This window comes from Achroia grisella, unplaced genomic scaffold (genome assembly GCF_030625045.1).
Source record: "Achroia grisella isolate CSIRO2021 unplaced genomic scaffold, CSIRO_AGI_Agris_v1 utg1086, whole genome shotgun sequence".
Lineage (NCBI taxonomy): Eukaryota > Metazoa > Arthropoda > Insecta > Lepidoptera > Pyralidae > Achroia > Achroia grisella.
In genome coordinates, this window is record NW_026712572.1 from 2,592,705 (window position 1) to 2,613,401 (window position 20,697).

The window sequence follows — 20,697 nt, forward strand, 5'->3', positions numbered from 1 at the left end:
ATGAATGACTAGCTGTACCCGCCACTTCGTCCGCGTGGAATTTAACAAAAAAGTTAATTAGATCATTTTTCTAAAATAAAAGTAGCCTAATCTACTCCTTATTACATCAGCTACCTGGCAATAAAAGTCTCGTCAAAATCGGTCCACCTATTTCAGAGATTAGCCGGAACAAACAGACAGACTGATAAAATTGTAAAAAATAATTTTTTGGTGTATGTATGGGGTGATGGAATAAGGGTGAAGTCATGACAGTTATGCTATCGTGATTAATCCACAAGAAATTAGACAGGATGGTTTTCAGGGAGAAATGCGTGTAGTTTATATTCTTGACATTAATTATTATCCTATTGATGTGTTGTTATAACATTACACTATTACAGATTATGGTTTCTAGAGCCGTAACTATTATTAAAAAAGTTCAATAACTGACAGTATACGTCAATTTGGCAGTTTTGTTGACATATAATTCTCATAGACTCGTATCAACTTCAATATTTTCATTATTGTTTGGCTTTTCGCCGATACCACTAATATGTGACTTTACATTAGAGAAAAATATGGAAGTGTAAATATAATTTGTGCAATTGAATACAAAATCGGATTCTCTATGAGCTCGTCTACTTACATACGTTGCTCATAGATACATAACCTATCTGTATTGGTATGGATCGGGGCAAAATGCCGTCTGCTGGCCGCGGAGCCAAGAGCAAGGCTCCCCAGCACCCTCAGGACATCTTTGCGTTGGGTAGCAAGTCTACTGTGGTCGTCTCCAGAGATTCTGAAAAGCGTAATATTCACAAACCGTCTACAAGCGGTAAGTAACCTAACTCTTGTAATTCAATTTAAAAATTAAGTACTCTGTATATGCAAGGGCGGGTCTACCTAAGGGCTTTGTGGGCTGCAGTCCAGGGCCCCGAGGATACAAAGTGTGGGCTCTTTGTATCCTCGGGGCCCTGGACTGCAGCCCAAAAAGCGCTTAGGTAGACCCCTCTGACACAATATTTAGAATATAAAAAAATAACTAGAACGTTAAGAAACCTAACATAAGGTTGGCAATCTTGAGATCAATCAACCTATGCAAGCGTGTGTCTATCGAAAGGAACAGGGAATTTCGTGTCGCTTGTTTTTGGCCGGTGAATTTTTTTAGTTGAGTGTACTAATGTAATTAGGTAGGCCCCTAAGTAGATTTAGCCCAGGGCCTTACATATTCACAATCGACCCCTGTGTATATGTACATTTTATATCTTATATATAAAATTCTCGTGTCACAGTTTTCGTTCCCATACTCCTCCGAAACGGCTTGACCGATTCTCATGAAATTTTGTGAGCGTATTGAGTAGGTCTGAGAATCGGCCAACATCTATTTTTCATCCCCCTAAATGTTAGGGGTAGTCCACCCCAAATTTTTATTTTTTATTATAAGGCAAAACAATGTATGCGGGGTCTGTTAGTTATATTTAAAATTCTCATGTCACAATGTTAGTTACCATACTCCTCTGGAATGGCTTCACCGATTTTTATGAAATTTTATAGGCATATTCAGTAGGTCTGAGAATCGGCTACTATCTATTTTTCATACCCATTAGTGATAAGGTTTGTCCATCCTTAACATTATTTTTTATTTTTTGGGCAAAATTTTTTTTAAATTTTTTTATTGTGTGTCACTAAAAATACATACAACCCTAAATTTTCACCCTTCTATCACCAACCCCTATTTTTTTAGTGTTATTAATTTATATGGCAAAACAATGTTTGCCGGGACAGCTAGTAATTATATATCCTAAGATGTTAATATGTGGAAGGTAGCTGGCAAAGTGCCCATTCAGGTTTATGGTTCAATACTATGCAGTGCTCGATATGGACCTGGTACTAATAGTCAATTAAGTTGTCAATATTGTGTCCATAACACACAATACATTTTTTTATTAATGTTAATGGAATGATGCCTACCTGCCTGCCCTAATGGTTTACGATGCTATGATGCTATTGGTGCTAAATTACTACTGCTAAAGTTATTATATATGACTTCTGTATATCCAAAATAGGAGTAGAACGTAAAAGGGAGTCAACAGGCTTTGGTGCTCCCCCACCAACCAAGAGAACAAGAATTGGATCGCCTGCTGAAGCTGTTGGCGGGACTTCCTTGGAGGTGGATCCAGTAGACCTGGTGCCCAATGTACTACAGGCACTAGATACACATAACTCTGATAAATTGGTAATTTTTATCTTTTTCTTTTTTATGTCTAGATTCCCCATATTATAAATACCTTACATACTGATATACATATGGAATAATTATATTAATTAAATATAAATTGTCTCTTTACATGAGTAATATTTATAAAAACTGACCTTCCTCTTGAATCATTCTATCTATTAAAAAAACCTCTTCAAAATTTGTTGCATAGTTTTAAAGATTTAAGCATACATAGGGACGGGCAGACAACGACTTTGTTTTATACTATGTAATTATATATTCATTGGATTTCTGTGCATCCATTTTACTATTATTTATCTTAAATTATTTTTTTTTTATGGTCCAAAGCATGCATACTTAAAATGACTTTTGTCTTAGCTTTTTCTGAAGCTAATAATCATGCTGAAGGGTCTGTAAGTTTCACTGCCATAATCCAAAGGGGGTTATAGCAGTGAATTTATAATAATAAACCAGGATAATTCACACACCCTCTAATCCCAAGTTAAACAGAGCTTGTATTATGACTAGACAACTGATATATGTGTATATATAGTATTTTTCTGTTTTTAATTGTTTTTTTATATTATATATTAAAATGCACTGCCTTATTATCTCTGATCAACGCAGTTGACGGGTAGAGAATGCCATCAAGCATTAAGTCCTCCATATATACATTTTTGTTTGCTAAAGAATAAATAAATTGTTTACATAAGTGTATACAATTTTTATTTTTCCACTAATGCACCACCTACTCTATTTTTTTTTTTGTAAATACTCTCTTTTCAAAGGCATTAGCGATAAGACCGCCTTTTGTACTTAGTTTTTTTTTTTGTTTTTAATTTGTTCATGTCTTTTATATGTTGGTGCAATAAAGTGTTATAATAATAATAATAAATATATTATGATTACAGCTGGGACTGCTGACGGGTTCAATACGGCTGCTGAAGTCTCAACGTTCCAAGCCGGACTCTATCCTATGCATGAGCATGTTGTACCTCACAAAGATCAGACCCAACATGTTCTCACATGAGGTTGTCACACAGAGCTTGTGTACGCTGCTCAAGAGAGAACAAGGGGCAGCGTTCAAGAGTAAAGGGAATCCATTGGTGTTCGTTCTGGCCTGTAACATGCTGTATGCAGGACACAGGGAGAGTACCAACTGGCCTGATACTTTTATTAAGGTAATATATTTAAATTTCTACAATCTTATGTATATGTAATTAAATACTAATGTGGTTGTAGCCCACTCATGCATAAACGAAATATCTCCTTTGGAAAGTTTACACTCTTTCCCGAGGAGATAAAAACGATCGCTCCTAAGAATATCCTTCAATTCTTGTCCCTGACGGGTCTAGGTAGGGAACTCTGAAAAGGGCGAGCACAATAGATCTATGTAGGTCGCAGTGCTACAGGTGCTACACATCTGACAAATTAAATACTAAAAAGTAATAGTAATAATCTCAAGACAATTCACACAGCGCTATGTAGAACCAAGTTAAGCTAGCTAAAGCTTGTGTTATGGATACCTAGAAAGTATTTCGACTCATCCTCAACGGCGATCGGATCGGACCACCAAGCAAGACGCAAGAAGGTGTGCTACTAAGAAAACCAATAATACCCATTTGCATCATTTTTGATTTCATATAACTTCACTTATGGATCACACATCGATCCGAAGACACCTCTAATATTGTAATAATTAATTTTAGTATTAAATTTAGTTTTACTTATAATTTTTTTTTATGGGTCTTCCGCCAGCGACTTCAATAACTAGCTCCACCGTTAAGAGCGTGACTCAAATTATGAATGAATGTATAAAACATGTTTATTAATGCCATTTTGTGTATCACTCAGGTTTATATAGAAGACGCTTTAAATGAGCGCTGGTGGGTGGAGTGTTCGTGGTGCAAGTGTCTGGTGGAGAATATTGTCACCGCATTCAAGACCAAACATCCACCGTCACACCTCATACCCAGCGAGAATACGTTAGGTGAGACTTGAATGGCAATGTGGTTAATTTGTATGCGGTCGAAGAGGGAACGAGAGGTATACCAGAGAAATCTCTGTACAACCTTCTAAAAGATCTAGGTATATCTAAAGCTGCACTAGCAGTCTCCTACCGAATTTGTCTGGACAGTGAGAGAAACACGAGCAGTGAAGGTGACAGTTGACGTATGTACGTAAGAGGCCTCTTAAACCTACGCTCGGGTCACAAGTCCCGTGAACTGCTCGAAGTTTCCTGAAACAAGATGGACCCAGCTCCCCGCTAAGAAGTTTGTCTCTCTGTGTTTAAAGCAAAACATATTTGAATGGAAAGTACATCTATAAGAATAAATAAAACTGAAATGTTTGTAACTTTAACATCTTTTCAATAAATGCATCCAAAAGATTATGCCGCATTTCCATCAAAAAAATGTTTTATAAACTTTTGTCTTGTCTTTCTAATCTCTGAAACTATATTTGACGAGACTTCGTCACATTCTCATTTATTATTTTTTGGTTCTGTTATTCAGCCAGTTTTATTATACATTCATTCAATTGGAAACTGCAAACAGACACTTCAATTTTATGTATTTGTATACTATAAAACTTCAATAATTTTATAGTTCTTGTTATTTTTACTAACTTATTTTAACAATATTATTTTTACCATCACATAAATAAAATTGGAGTGTCTGTTTGTAATATTGATATAACCGTTTTTTACTACATGCATATGAATATATGATACATATACCAAAATAACAGTTATTATAATTTTTGTCTGTCTGTCGGTCTGTTTGTTCCGGCTAATCTCTGAAATGGCTGGACCGATTTTGACGGGACTCTTATTGGCAGGTAGCTGATATAATAAGGAGTAATTTAGGCTACTTTTATTTTAGAAAAATAAAGTGAAATTCCCGGACAAAGTCCCGGGAACTGCTAATTACAAATAAATATCGTTGTCTGAGTGTTTTTTCATATTATTATTTACCTATTATATATTATTATAGAAAATTACAACAGTGATAAACACTTCTGTGCAGGTACAATGTCACCATCAGGGTCTGGTTCTCCTTTAATGGGCAGCACTGAGGAAGATACAGACAACACAGATTTGGAATATTCTGTGTTCCCAAGGTATAACACTAGAATTTTCCACCTTCTTTCTTTTTATATAGGAACAAAATGTTTGTATTGTTACATGCAAGACTATCGCTTAAGGAGGGAAAGGGGATTGTTAGTAATGGGGACTGGTGACCCCATGGTAGCAATGTACTATGAGTGACCTACACGCAGTTCCCGCTGGAAACCATCGTGATGATCTGATTTTATGTTCACCCTATCATCCTCCACTGGTGTAAACCGTTGGAAGAGGGATTTTAATGGATGATAATGCACCCCGCATTATCATCCATTAAAAAAACGTATGGCCTAAAGATATACAAGAAAGTATCATAGTTTTTTTATTAATAGTCAATATTACTATTTATTTCACGGATAAAGACTGTGGAAAGTCGTCTGCGCTGTTGAAGCAATTTTCTCCATCTCACCTATTTCAGTCACCAACAAGCTTGCTCTGTCAGATGTCTGTATAAGGCAGTGAAATTACAGGGTATAAAGATATGTCAACTCTGTCCTCCGGACACTAGCAACGCTTCATATGTATTACGGGTGTCGTTCTAATTTCATTTCAAAACTTTATTAAAACAAATTTTACCTACATATATTTATTTGTCCGTCCGCCAAATAAATATATAGGTAATTATACTATTCTAAATTTCTTGATCCTTCGAGCCGGATGCAATACGATAAATATATTATAAATTATTTATTTTTATTTATTTATTATTTCCAGATATTCAAGTAGTAACGAAGCGGTGGAGGCGCTGGTGTTAGAAGCTATTAAGGAACAAATACAGCGCCGCGCCGCGCCCGACGCCATACACAAAGGCTTTCTTAAACTATTGTCGGCTACTTGCGGTTTCCCTGAGGTTTTTATTACTAAATCTATATAAATTTGTCTCGAAATTAACTGGATAGAATAAAAATTAGACACAAATCTTATTTAATAACTGTATATGTGATAGCAATGAAGTAGTAAGTACTTTAATACACTTACGTATTTTGAAAGTAAATTTTTGTGTATCTTAAAAAATACTTGAAAAATTGAATCTAAAATTAATAAGTAGAAGACTATGTTGTCAGTCCCTAAAATAGGCTGAAGTGTATTGGAGCAGCTCCAGTGAGTACATATATTACAGATTTTTAAATTCCACTCTGTCAATATTTAAGAGCCGGACGGATTTCTCAAAGTAAGCTAAGCAATATGAGTTCTGTATTACATTAGCCATAAAGAGGCAAAGCTTAGTACATGATTGGTCTATCTGTTATTAGTTTCATATAAAAACTAGTATATTTTAATGATTGACTGAATTCTTTCATGTACCTTAATCACACAACTATAGAATAGAATAGAAAATCATTTATTCAAATAAACTTAATTTATGCACTTTTCAATAGTCGTTTGGGCTTCTTATTAGTGTAGATATAAAATAAAAGTTCGACTTACGGTTGATAAATATGTATGTATATATTGTCCCAACACGTAAACACAGTTACACTTAGATAGGAAGAAAGTATATACAGTAGAAGGAGAAGAAAGTCACAAGCACAGTAAAGAAATAAGCACTAATGAATATAAGCACTAATGAATAAGGTGATATGTGTTACAGTACGGCCGATTTATCAAGCGAGTAGCGAGCGTTCCGCGTCATAGATAGTTCTCGACTGGTTTGGTAATATCGAATTGAATGTGCGCTCGCGCTGTTGGCCGGTTCCTCGGCGCGCTGACTACCTACATAGCGAACAAAAGAGTTGTGACGTCAAACTTATTGAGCGTTTCCACTGCACGCTGCAATTGTACTAGACGAACCGGTACGGTTTATTATTGATAAAGTGTAAATAAATATTACGTATATATTTATGTATAAGTATATGTATATTGTATATAATTAAGGTTATTATTATTAAATAATTGTATGTAATAAATATTTGTAAATAACTATAAATAAATTTATGAAGCTGTGTATTTATGTGTGGGAATCGCCTACACCACCCCCCACCAGAGACCGTCAGGGGCGATAAAAATTTGTAAACTTCACACGCCGCCCAGAGCGAGTGATACGGTCTTTGTGAACTTCAGGCTGGGGTTCCTCATCTTGTTCTCTAAGAATGAAAGCCGGTTTTAATCGGTCTATAGAAACCGTGACTTCCTTATTTTTGTGGAGTATTTTAAAAACTTTATCTCCTCTAGTTAGAACCTTATGTGGGCCAGAGTAAGCGGGTTGGAGTGAACCACGTGATGCGTCCTCACGTAGGAAGACGTGATCACTGGTGGTTAATTCCTTGTGGATGAAACATTTTGTGGTGCAGTGCCGCGAAGCGGGTACCGGACGTATGTTTTCAGCAAATTTTCTAAGGCGAGCGGAAAATTCTGATATATCAGTGGTTCCGGGTACTGTGGCCTCAAAAAATTCGCCAGGTAGTCTTAACGGCTCGCCGTATACTAATTCTGCCGACGAAGCCTGTAACTCGTCCTTACATGCGGTTCTTACACCGAGCAAGACCCACGGCAAGGATTCTGTCCACTGGTCATTAGCGTGACATACTATTGCCGCCTTGAGTTGCCTGTGGAAGCGCTCCACGAGACCGTTGCATTGTGGATGGTATGCGGTCGTCCGTTTATGCTCAAAACCAGTCATTTTGGACAGACTTTCGAACAGTGCTGATTCAAATTGCCGTCCACGGTCGGTTGTAATGACTAATGGGCAACCAAAACGAGCAATCCACGATGACAATAAGGTTTTCGCCACAGTCTCCGCAGTAATGTCTTGTATCGGTACTGCTTCCGGCCATCGTGTGAAACGATCTACGCCAGTAAGACAATACCGATAGCCTTGCGAGACTGGCAGCGGACCCACCAGATCAATATGAATCTGAGTGAATCTCGCCCGTGGTAATTTAAAGTTGGCAAGAGGGGAATTGACGTGCCGATTAATTTTTACACGTTGGCACGAAATGCAGACGCGTGCCCAGTCCCTACAATCTTTCCTAACACCTGGCCAAACGAACCGTTCCGCTATTAATTTGGCGGAAGCTTCTTGTCCAGGGTGGCTAAGGGAATGCAGGCTATTAAAGACTTGCTTTCTGAAGGGTTTTGTTACAAAAGGCCTGGATGTCGCTGTACTGACGTCGCAGTACAAGGGTAAGCGACTTCCAGGTATATGTAGTTTTTCGAGGCATAAAGATGATCCTTCCTCGATGAGTTTTGCTAACTCAGCATCGGTGACTTGACTTTGGGCTAAGAGGTCGAGATCTATGGACTGCTCAATTCATCAATACGCGACAGAGTATCCGCGACGACATTATCCTTGCCGGATATGTGCCGAATGTCGGTGGTGAATTGAGAGATGAAGTCCAGGTGCCTATATAGGCGAGCAGTTTGTCTTCCTTTCGTGGAATGCGAAACTGATCGGCTTGTGGGGTATAAACAATAAAGTGCCTGGCTTCGAGCATGTGACGGAAATACTTTATAGCTTCGTAAATAGCCAGTAACTCACGATCGTAGGGGGAATATTTTTCTTGGGAAGTTGTTAACTTCCGGAGAAAAAGCTAAAGGTTCCCACAGATCGTTTTTATACTGCTGTAAGACAACCCAAAGCCTTATCGAATGCGTCCGTCACCAATGCTAACTTAGCACTGCAGTCTGGGTGGGCTAACAAAGCTGCGTTAGAAAGTCCATCCTTACAGGACTCAAATGCCGATAGGGTGTCACCTGATAAATTGATTGGGTGTGATCCTTTTACAGCCCCAGTCAGCAACGCGTTTAAAGGAGCTTGAGTTTGGGCGGCTTGAGGAATAAATCTCCTATAAAAGTTGAGCATGCCCAAAAATCTCCTTAACTGACGTACGTTGGTGGGGGTAGGAAAGTCCCTTATGGCCTGCACTTTGGAGTCCAGTGGTTTGGTGCCATGCTCAGAGATATTGTAGCCGGTTACCTCTTTAGCCCCGAAGACACACTTGGACGTATTAACCAGCATGCCATAGTCTTTTAGCCTCATGAATACCTTACGGAGGTGATCCTCATGCTGTGTCTCGCTCCTAGAGAAGATTAGAAAGTCGTCGAGATAGCAATATACGAAATCGAGGCCTCGGGTCATCTCATCGACAAATCTTTGAAAGGTTTGCCCTGCATTCCTAAGACCAAAGGTCATGAAGGGAAATTCGAATAACCCGAATGGCGTAGTTATTGCTGTCTTCGATATATCGTCAGGACTGACAGGTATCTGATTGTATGCCTTCACGAGATCCAGCGTACTGAAGACTTTACAGCCTGAAATGCTGTGTGAAAAGTCGTGAATATGCTTAATCGGATACCTGTCAGGCACTGTACGAGCGTTAAGCAACCTGTAATCCCCGCATGGACGCCAACCGTTGTCCTTCTTTGGCGCTAGGTGCAGAGGCGATGACCAGGGGATCTCCGAAAGCCGGGCTGTGCCGCTGGTGATCATCGACTGAAATTCCTGTCGCGCTATTTTAAGTTTATCGGGGGCTAGGCGACGGGGTGAGCTAGATACTGGAGGGCCTGGTGTCGTGCGGATATGATGGACGGTGTTGTGTGGTATTGTGTGATGTGTACCAGCTGGTCTAGTGATATCTGGAAACTCATCAAGAATTTTATGATAACGAGAATCACCAGTCAAGACCTTTACAGAGTGAACATTTTTACAATCTACAGATGTGGCAACAGAAAATATAGATGTAGTATTATCTATCAGCTTTTTATTGCGGCAATCTACTATTAAATTATAAAATTTTAAAAAATCTACTCCTATAATAGGTTTGGTTACATCAGCAACTACGAAGCGCCAACTATAGTCTCTATGCATACCAAAATTTAAAGTTAAATGTACATAACCGTATGTTGATATATGAGCCATTAGCTGCACACAACTCGAAGTTAGTAGGGGCACGACGGTCACGCATTTTCCACAGAGGTCGCTACCAGTGTCGACCAGGAACTGTAACTTCGAAGATCGGTCGGTAACGAAAAGGCGACCAGCAGTAGAGGATGGGCAATCGTCAGCCGCCATTACCGACTGCCCATGGAGTTTCCCGCCATTTTAAAGTCACAGGGGTGGATACAGTGGCTGGCCTTATCGCCGAATTTACTGTGGTACCAGCAGATCGGGAATTTGCGGTAATTAGACTGTGACCGCGATTTTGACCGAGTTCTACTGCGCGTGGTACGTCGAGATGGTGGTTGCGGGTGGTGTTGGGGAATGCCTCTATTAGTCGTCAGCGACTGCATTTGCCTACGAAGCTCCGCGACTTCCCTTCTAAGGTCACTGAGCTCCGTATTAGAGGAGGCCTGGTTCATAGAAGCTACCCTGGGCGACACTACAGTGAGGTCGTTTGCCCGGTCTGCCAAATCTGCCAAGTCATCCACGTGAGTAGTGGCAGGCTGTCCCGCTAACACCGTCTGGACACCATGTGGGAGACGACTGATCCATATGGTCTTTAGGAAGTCGTCCGGAACGTCGATACCAGCCAGTCCCTTTAAATGGCGAAGAAATTGGGAGGGCTTCCGATCTCCTAGCTCCTCATGCATCAACAACTGCTTCAGCTTATTTTCATTTGATGCCGTCAGCCTCTTGATGAGCTCAGCCTTGAGCTTGTCATATTTCTGCGTCGCGGGAGGACTTATAATAATATCCTTCACCTCTCTAGAATATTTATTGTCCAACTGGCTGATGACATAATTGAATTTTGTAGCGTCGTTGGTAATGCCGGAAATTGAAAATTGTCCCTCCACCTGAGCGAACCATATTTCCGGTTCTTCGGGCCAGAATGGTGGTACACGGACGGATACTTTATAAACCTCTGCTCCGTCGCGACTTGCACGGGAAAATTCTCGTCCGTCAATATTCTCGTCAGCAGTGACAATGGAACTGCGCTCTCCGCGTTCCTCAGCGCCATATTGCGTGCCTTCTTGTGCGTCTTGGAATTCTTTATTCATGTTTAAATACGGGGTCACCAGTTTGGGCTTCTTATTAGTGTAGATATAAAATAAAAGTTCGACTTACGGTTGATAAATATGTATGTATATATTGTCCCAACACGTAAACACAGTTACACTTAGATAGGAAGAAAGTATATACAGTAGAAGGAGAAGAAAGTCACAAGCACAGTAAAGAAATAAGCACTAATGAATATAAGCACTAATGAATAAGGTGATATAAATGAGAATAAGCAGAGCAATATCAATTACAGTACGGCCGATTTATCAAGCGAGTAGCGAGCGTTCCGCGTCATAGATAGTTCTCGACTGGTTTGGTAATATCGAATTGAATGTGCGCTCGCGCTGTTGGCCGGTTCCTCGGCGCGCTGACTACCTACATAGCGAACAAAAGAGTTGTGACGTCAACCTCTTATTGAGCGTTTCCACTGCACGCTGCAATTGTACTAGACGAACCGGTACGGTTTATTATTGATAAAGTGTAAATAAATATTACGTATATATTTATGTATAAGTATATGTATATTGTATATAATTAAGGTTATTATTATTAAATAATTGTATGTAATAAATATTTGTAAATAACTATAAATAAATTTATGAAGCTGTGTATTTATGTGTGGGAATCGCCTACAGTCATAACAATTTGTTTTTTATCTACCACTCGTTCGGAGAGCTGTCTCATCACAAGAAGAACAAGCAAGAAACTTGTGTGTTGCTCTTTTAAATAATCCTTGTAAGTTTACACTTACAAGTCGAAACGCGTGAATACAAACTACCAACCAGCACCAATTTTTTGGGTCAAATACAAATATGCAATTAGATTAAATCAGTCGTAGTGATAAGAGCAGACCAGACCCTACAATTAGATATATGAATTAGTATAAAAGTAACAGATGTTTGTTGTATGAAAAGTACTTTTACTTTTAATTGTAACAAAGAGATGTTACGTGTTTCTTTCACGGTCGTCAGATCCGCATGATATCGGCGTCGCGGCTGGAGGCGTGGCTGCACTCGGGCAAGCTATGGCGCTGCGCCCAGGAGCTGCTCGCGTACGTGTGCCTCAACGCGGACGCCTGCGGGCCCACCGCCCCGCGCGACCACGAGGTCCTCGCACAGCTCGCGCGCATGAGGCTCAAGACCAAGCCGCTGCAGGCCGCCTACCAGGCCTGCCTCAGGTCTGTGACTCCTACTGCTGCTTGTTAGGTCTGACCTGACTACATACTCATCTTATCATCCATTGGTGCTCTGCTGGTGTGAAGTTTTGAACAAACGATTACACAGATTGCAATAGCTATACTGTTGTCCCTCAAAAAACCCATAAATAATATTAAAAGTTCTATATTATTTCAAGAATAGAGTATATAAAATTTATGAAAATTATGGGACACTGTTACCTAGATACATCAATGTAACATGCACTTAATTTGTCTTACTTGCCAATAAAATAGCAAAAAATAAAATAAAATAGCTTATAATAATCATAAGTATGAGTATCATTAAGTATAGCTTTAGTTTTCCTATAATAAATAAATAAGAATTCCCAACTCGAAATACACGTTTGTATGTGTATTACTGTATTGGTACGGGTTTGGTTTCGGGTCGGCAGGGAGATGGTGTCGGACAGTCCGGCGCTGCTGCGCAGCGTGGTCACCCACACCATCTACAACGAGCTGTCCAACGTGCGCTCGCCCAACAACATGGCGGTGCTGGCCGCGCTCATACAGGCGCAGCCGCAGCAGGTGCCCGCCGCCATGGCCGACACCTACCAGGTACGTACCGGTCTCACCACCATCATCATGGTATGAGGCATCGCGCTGATTTTAAAATGTAAAACGGCCGGAGAGCAACCACAGTTTTATGCTTGAATTTATTTAAAATCAAGTGCGTTAAGAAACGTACGATATACGTGCGTATTTAACGCACTCGCCTGTGGTCCGAGTTGAAATGTCACCGCCTGTGTACCATCATAACGCACTTATATAGTAATGTACTAAAAATATAAGTAGTGTAGGTTGGACTCCATTTTCCGCAATGGGCCTCTCATTCGGGCCGTCGTGCGTGTAGAGCCAGGCTACTGACGTAGCCAACAATATAAGTATGGTAATGTAATGGCGGTGGGTCCCAGGAGCTGGTGCTGCGCGCGGAGGACTACCTGCGGCCGCTGCGGGCGCTGACGCGGGAGTGCGTGCGGGCCGCGCGGGCCGACGCCGCCGCCCTGGCGCCGCTCGCACGCGCACTCGCGCAGCCCCCGCCGCACGAGCCCGCACCAGAGGTACCCGCCCACTCCTATACTTTTTTTTTTTCGGAAAACCAAGGCTATTTACAAACATAGTTATAAACATAATTAAATAATAGCGGCCACTTATAGGTTTTCACGGATAGAAACGTAATATAAAATAAATTACAGTACTAACACGAGAGGCGTGTTTTTTTTTTATTGGATTGTTTGGGCTATTGTCAGATGTGTAGCACCTGTAGCACTGCGACCTACATAGATCTATTGTGCTCGCCCTTTTCAGAGTTCGCTACCTAGACCCGTCAGGGACAAGAATTGAAGGATATTCTTAGGAGCGATCGTTTTTATCTCCTCGGGAAAGAGTGTAAACTTTCCAAAGGAGATATTTCGTTTACGCATGAGAGGCGTGTTTGTGTTATAAATACTCATAAAATCATATATCAAACAATAACAATCATCTAAATTAAAACATATGCTGAAATTAACAAACAAACATTTTTAAATAATGGAAATGCATGTAAGTAACATTAAATTCAAAACTTATAACTCAAAGAATTGCCTGCTCATCACGACCCTCGCTAAAGATATTCTATCGGAAAACAAATCAATATCTAACACCCTACTTAATCTATTGAAGTTATTACTTGCTCGCCACATATAACTGTTTTGCCTATAGTTAGATAATACAGAAGGAGTAAATCTGGTACGTTTAGCTGGTACATTAAAATTAAATTTTTATAACAAGTACTACATTACGTGACGTCAAATCTGCTTATCGAATTGTGACGGTCACCCATCACCCGTGCGTCCCCGCTTCTCACTCGATGCAATGTGGTAAATTACTAGATTATGAACCACAGAAGTCGTGATATAGTATGCGCAATAGGTGCGGGAGCGCGCGTTCTCGTCGCTGGCGGACCTGTTCTGCTGCTGCTGCCTGGTGACGGCCTCGCACAGCAAGCACCTGCCGGAGTACAAGCAGCAGCTGTGCGGCATACAGGGCGCGGCGCTGGGCTGGCTGCTGGACACCGCCATGCCCATCTACCGGCCCTCGCGGCACGACTACCAGCACGCGCTCAACAAGGTACCTAGCGCACCACCACACACATCTATGATATACTGTATACAGTTGTATAATAATCATTTCACATCATTACCTCTTTTCATGACAACTGGCCGCTTACAGACAAGACACGTTCCATAGTCATTACATAGTATAAAAGAAAGTCGCTGTCGCTGTCTGTACGTCCCTATGTATGGTTAAATCTTTAAAACTACGCAACGGATTTTGAAGCGGTTTTTTTTTATTAGATAGAGTGATTCAAGAGGAAGGTTTATACATATAATACATGTGCACCCGAGCTAAGCCGGGGCTAGTACCTAGTTGCATTATTTAAGTTGTAAAAATTGAAACACACACATACATTTATGTATATACTACAAACATTATAGTACAAAAAAATCTTTGTTTTAATTTGTACTATAGATTTACATGCACATTATTTCCTGTGGAAAAATGTAAGATAGAGTTTAGACATGGCAACACTAATAATATAAAATCATTACAATAGCTGATTGTAATAATAAAATTAATATATTAGAATTAAATATATAGTTATCTTTAATATAGACGACCTCGTTGGTCTAGTGGTTTAGTACACCGCTTTACGTCCGATGGTCGCGGGTTCGATTCCTCGCACGGCACAAACATTTGTATTCATGAGTATGATTGTTTGTGTCGCTCTGGGTGTTTTCTATATATAATATGTATGTATTTACGAAAAAAAAAATTATCTATGTGTACGAGACATAAAAACTTCTTTGTATTTATTTTAAATTTCGAACGCGGTTCACATTCATTTGTTTTAAGAATAAAAAATATTGTTAGAGATGTAAAAATTCCATCATGGCGTTTTATTTATGTATCTCCACAAATTTTCAACTATGATTTATACACTATGTATTTGATCAGTTGTCTAGTACCCATAACACAAGCTTTAGCAAGCTTAACTTAGGTCTAGATGGCGCTGTGTGAATTGTCTTGAGATTATTATTATTATAAAAAACGTTATAAATTGCATTATTTTTGCAAGCTCTGGCTGTGGCCTTCGTAATTCACATATATCATGTACGATGTGAGAAGCAATAATTAAATAGCTGATGGTGCGTGCAGATAATGTTCGTTGAGGCGGCGGAGGCGTACAGCAAGCCCGACAACTGGCCGCCCGAGTCGGAGCGCGCGCTCACCTACCGGCTGTGCTGCGAGGCGCCACTACCGCAGGTCAACCTCCTCAGGGTCATCTTCATCGGACTCTCCAAGGTACCCTTACAGACTCTATACTTGCACATTTGTGTTGTTTGGTTTAACTTATGTTTATTTCATTTTGTGTTCTACCGTGCGTGCCGATCATACATTTCATTTGTTTTAAATTATTTATTTTGATTTCAACAGGTTTTTTTTAAATCAAATTCATTTATTCATTTAGGACATTGTAGCTTACGAACGTCAAAATTTTTATATTATTTTTCCCTACCGTTCAGTTAAGTATAGCATCAATTGAGAAGAACTGGCACGAAACTTAACTGAATTTATATTTTTTTAAAAGCCACTTTATTTACATTTTATACTTATATAGATGTCGATGTCTAACATTTAATGAAAATCCTGAGAACAAACAACTATTGCCATGCAGATAATCAAGTAATCGTTTAGTGTGTAATAGGATTTGCTCAGTAAATATGGTGTAACAGCTGTTTTGAATTTAGTGAACGAAATATGTGATGGTTAATTAAAGAGTGATATGCGAATGTTGTAATATGTGGACTGCCGTCGGAGCTGCGGAAGAATGCTCGCGCACACCCGGAGCTCCGGCAACAAGCAGTAGAGGTATACCTTGGGGTTTTAGCCGGTAGGAGTTCGGCAGTACCCGCTCGTTACCCCTGGAGCGGGCGGGCCTCCAGGACGGATTTCCCCAAGAAAAAAAAAATGTGGACTAAGGTATGGGGGCTTATAATCCCAGATTATAAAATACGTACACTATTACGGCCTTATTACAAAAAGATAAACCTGGTTTAGCACTAGTAATAAACCATTCACCAATGTATTCCTTATTACAAAATGAAGTTTATAAATCGTGATTCGTCTATGGTCTAAAGTTAGACCTGCGATGCCCCTAGTTTAACAGTGGTCTAAATGCAAAAATACAAACTCCATTTTAAAAATTCTATTGTAAGTTGTAGTTTTTGGAAAAATATTTTAACTAAATTAAAAATATATTGACTAAAAATATTTAAAGCAAATTTTACGACAATAAAAATATATAAAAGACGTTATTTGTTATTTTTTCACTCATTTGACTTTGAAATAGTCACCATTCGAACGATCCAATAAAAATATCTCACCGTTCCTTTCCTCCGTATAGGACTCCTACTTGTAATTTAAAACTGATTTTCAGCCTAATAGTACATTAATAAATATTATATATTAATGAAATAGTTATAATGAAGACCTAGATAAATAGAAATAAATTTATTTTTAGTTTATACATTTTTCTTTGAACTAATATTATTTTTGATCTTTTCAGTTTTCTGGTAAAATGGAACGTAATTGTACGGTGACAGACATGAGTGACTGATTTCTGTATGGAATACAGTAGTGCTAAGTAGTCCTCTGTTAGATCTGGATTCGTAATAATGTTAGGTTTATTCCAAGTATTAACATTAGCAATGGTTTAAACCACGACCATTTAGACCACGTTTCGTCCGAGTTTTAACAGATTTTTTGTAATAAGACCGTTAGAGTCTATCAGGAATGGTGTAATGTACAGACATTAAACCATACCTGTAGATATATACAGATGTATCTACCCTGATTGTAATGTCACCCCTCACTGTCGAAAGGGAATTCAAACCCACACGTAGGGACCTAAGTGGTCTCAGACAGAGCGATTTCATAAAAGCTTTCTCTCGTTTATACGTAGATTGTGAAATGAACTAGGGTTTTTTCAAGAAGAGTATATTAAGGTTTCTTAAGTTTGGGCAGTCACGTGACACTGGCGCCGTGTATATTCTTCAGTGTTATTAATGTTATGACTTAATCTGAATCCCCCCCCCCCTCATCACTCCATGCTGGTCCCCGCAGGAGCTGCCGGTGTCTGCGGCGGAGTCGTTCGAGCTGGTGGAGCAGGTGGTGCGGCGAGCGTGCGCGCTGCCGCCCGACGAGGGCCCGCTCCAGGTCGACAAGCTGGAGGTGGCCGAGTACATCTTCCAGCTGTGCCAGTTCCACCCGCCGGACAACATCACGCTGCCTGCAGGGTCTCTATGCGCTTACACCACTATTTTATGTGATACCAATGGCAAAGTTGACGGCCTCGCTAGTGTAGTGGTTTTAAAGTTTGACGTATGATAGTCGTAGGTTCGATTCCTCGCACTGTACAATCGTATTAATCAGTGTGTTTGGTAGGGATGTCTTCTATGTATATTATGTGTGTATATCTATCAGTCGTTTAGTACTCACAACAAGAGCTCTGTTTAGCTTGGAACCAGATGGCGCTGTGTGAATTTTCCTGGATTATTATTGTCATAATATTGCGGTGCAGGTACAGCCCGCCGGCGCTGGCCATCACGTCGCTGTACTGGCGCGGCTGGACGCTGCTGGCGCTGCTGGCGGCGCACAACCCCGACTCGTTCGCACAGCGAGCCGCCGCCGCCTACCCCACGCTGCGGGCGCTGCTGGAGACCTGCATCACCAAGTATGTACCCCCGCCCCCCGCCGCCGCCGCCTACCCCACGCTGCGGGCGCTGCTGGAGACCTGCATCACCAAGTATGTACCCCCGCCCCGCGCCGCCGCCGCCTACCCCACGCTGCGGGCGCTGCTGGAGACCTGCATCACCAAGTATGTACCCCCGCCCCCGCCGCCGCCGCCTACCCCACGCTGCGGGCGCTGCTGGAGACCTGCATCACCAAGTATGTACCCCCGCGCCCCGGCGCCGCCGACTACCCCACGCTGCGGGCGCTGCTGGAGACCTGCATCACCAAGTATGTACCCCCGCCCCCGCCGCCGCCGCCTACCCCACGCTGCGGGCGCTGCTGGAGACCTGCATCACCAAGTATGTACCCCCGCCCCCCGCCGCCGCCGCCTACCCCACGCTGCGGGCGCTGCTGGAGACCTGCATCACCAAGTATGTACCCCCGCCCCCCGCCGCCGCCGCCTACCCCACGCTGCGGGCGCTGCTGGAGACCTGCATCACCAAGTATGTACCCCCGCCCCCCGCCGCCGCCGCCTACCCCACGCTGCGGGCGCTGCTGGAGACCTGCATCACCAAGTATGTACCCCCGCCCCCCGCCGCCGCCGCCTACCCCACGCTGCGGGCGCTGCTGGAGACCTGCATCACCAAGTATGTACCCCCGCCCCCCGCCGCCGCCGCCTACCCCACGCTGCGGGCGCTGCTGGAGACCTGCATAACCAAGTATGTACTCCCGCCCCCCGCCGCCGCCGCCGACCCCACGCTGCGGGCGCTGCTGGAGACCTGCATCACCAAGTATGTACCCCCGCCCCCCGCCCCCGCCGCCTACCCCACGCTGCGGGCGCTGCTGGAGACCTGCATCACCAAGTATGTACCCCCGCCCCCTGTTAGTAAGATTAGTAGCAGACCGATAAGCTAGCATTACTTGTGTTACAGCAAGCCGAGCATCGAATGGAACACCAGTCCTACTGCCGAGGCTGAACGGCTGGAAGCAGAGCGCGCCGCCGTGCTGCAGCTGGAGACGCACTTGGCTGCTGCCAGCAGTGCTAAGCTGCCAGTTACCGAGCACTCCTCGCGTCTGCTCAGTCAGGTAAGCTAAGTGTTGTATTCTTTTATATACAAACTGCAGGAATAGTTATCTACAGTTCATAATCCATGAATGATTCAGAAAAAAATGTGTTTAAGCATTTTTATCAGTTGTCTAGTAGAGAGACTCTAGATAATGCTGTGTTAATTGTTCAGGGAATTTTTTTATATTACTATGTAATGTGAATACAAACCTAGAATACTTTCATATATATTATTTTTATTACCTACAGTTGACCATCTTGGACCCGATGGGCCCGGCGCGCAAGCCTCCGCAGGCAACCCTAGATGCGCTGCAGGCTATGAGCACTCAAATGCGGCTCAGCAAGCTCCTGTGTCGTCAGCCGGCGTTGCTGCTGGACCTGGTGGAGCGGCACGGCACCCGCCGCGCCATGCCCTGGCTGCATCAGCTGCTGCGTACCGACCAATTGGAGCTCAGGTTAGACCAAAGTCTTTTATGGTGGTACCACTAGCCGATGCTTTGCTTTTCTTTACTGAAACAGGTAGACAACTACCTAAAATAATATTGCCATATTTTGATGGAGAGCTACAGTTTGGGTAACTATTTTCAAGATTCATTAAAGAAATTAACCACGTACTTATTTCGAATAATTTCTGTAATTAGCTCTAAAAATAGCCTGGTTACTTTATTTTGATATTATCAAGTTATTCGTCTATCTGTCTGTGTTTCTGAGCTGTGACAATGCGAAGCATCTACGCATTGTCATCGAAACTTTAAATTTAAGGAATCAAGGATTTCTTCATAAATTTAAAAAGGAATAGAATAGCTATAAAAACATATAGCCGTTATCTGCACCTGTAATCCATAATACATGTCCTCTGCAATCTATAATGTATATTTATTTAACCGTCTCGATAGGCTCAGTTAGTGCCTATCGAGACGGTTCAGTTCGTAATCGTTGTCGTGTTTGGGTCGGAGCAGCGTGCTGCCGGTGCAGTGCCTGTGCGAGTTCCTGTCCGCGGGCGGGGTGGGCGGCGCGGGGGGCGAGGGCAGCAAGGCGGGCGAGCTGTGCGCGCACCTCCGCCGCACCGTGGCGGCCAGCGCGGCCGGCGCGCGCGCCGTGCTGCACTACTACCTGCAGCGGCTTGCGCACGCGCATGCGCCCACGCGCGCCGCCGCCGCCAGGGTACGTCCGCTTTCTTTCTGTCTCCCTCTAGCAGTGCTATAGTGTGTGAGAGAGAGAGTGACTTTCTCGCTACTGTGTATTATAATTTTAGTGTTAACAAGTATGTAGGTATGTTTCTATAATAAATATATTGTTCTGCAGGGTCTTAAGTTGGTGCTAACGCAGACGACGGATGATACCATTGAGATGGACTACAATGCAGACGTCAGCCCCGAGTGAG

The 20,697-nt window shown here is 42.0% G+C and overlaps 1 protein-coding gene across 1 annotated transcript in view; it reads left to right on the forward strand.

Annotated features, from left to right (window-relative positions):
* Window positions 1–466: 466 nt before the first annotated feature.
* The window catches only part of LOC131842979 (integrator complex subunit 1), a 36,150-nt gene continuing 15,919 nt past the window's right edge, over window positions 467–20,697 (forward strand). Inside the window, exons 1-17 of the mRNA XM_059191576.1 lie at window positions 467–814; window positions 2,046–2,215; window positions 3,109–3,378; window positions 4,052–4,187; window positions 5,224–5,317; window positions 6,036–6,171; window positions 12,231–12,436; window positions 12,868–13,030; window positions 13,387–13,533; window positions 14,384–14,581; window positions 15,671–15,817; window positions 17,639–17,811; window positions 18,096–18,248; window positions 19,180–19,333; window positions 19,563–19,768; window positions 20,273–20,477; window positions 20,619–20,692. Of these exons, the coding sequence (XP_059047559.1) occupies window positions 664–814; window positions 2,046–2,215; window positions 3,109–3,378; window positions 4,052–4,187; window positions 5,224–5,317; window positions 6,036–6,171; window positions 12,231–12,436; window positions 12,868–13,030; window positions 13,387–13,533; window positions 14,384–14,581; window positions 15,671–15,817; window positions 17,639–17,811; window positions 18,096–18,248; window positions 19,180–19,333; window positions 19,563–19,768; window positions 20,273–20,477; window positions 20,619–20,692 (2,783 nt within the window). The 5' untranslated portion in view covers window positions 467–663. The remainder of the gene's footprint in view (window positions 815–2,045; window positions 2,216–3,108; window positions 3,379–4,051; window positions 4,188–5,223; window positions 5,318–6,035; window positions 6,172–12,230; window positions 12,437–12,867; window positions 13,031–13,386; window positions 13,534–14,383; window positions 14,582–15,670; window positions 15,818–17,638; window positions 17,812–18,095; window positions 18,249–19,179; window positions 19,334–19,562; window positions 19,769–20,272; window positions 20,478–20,618; window positions 20,693–20,697) is intronic.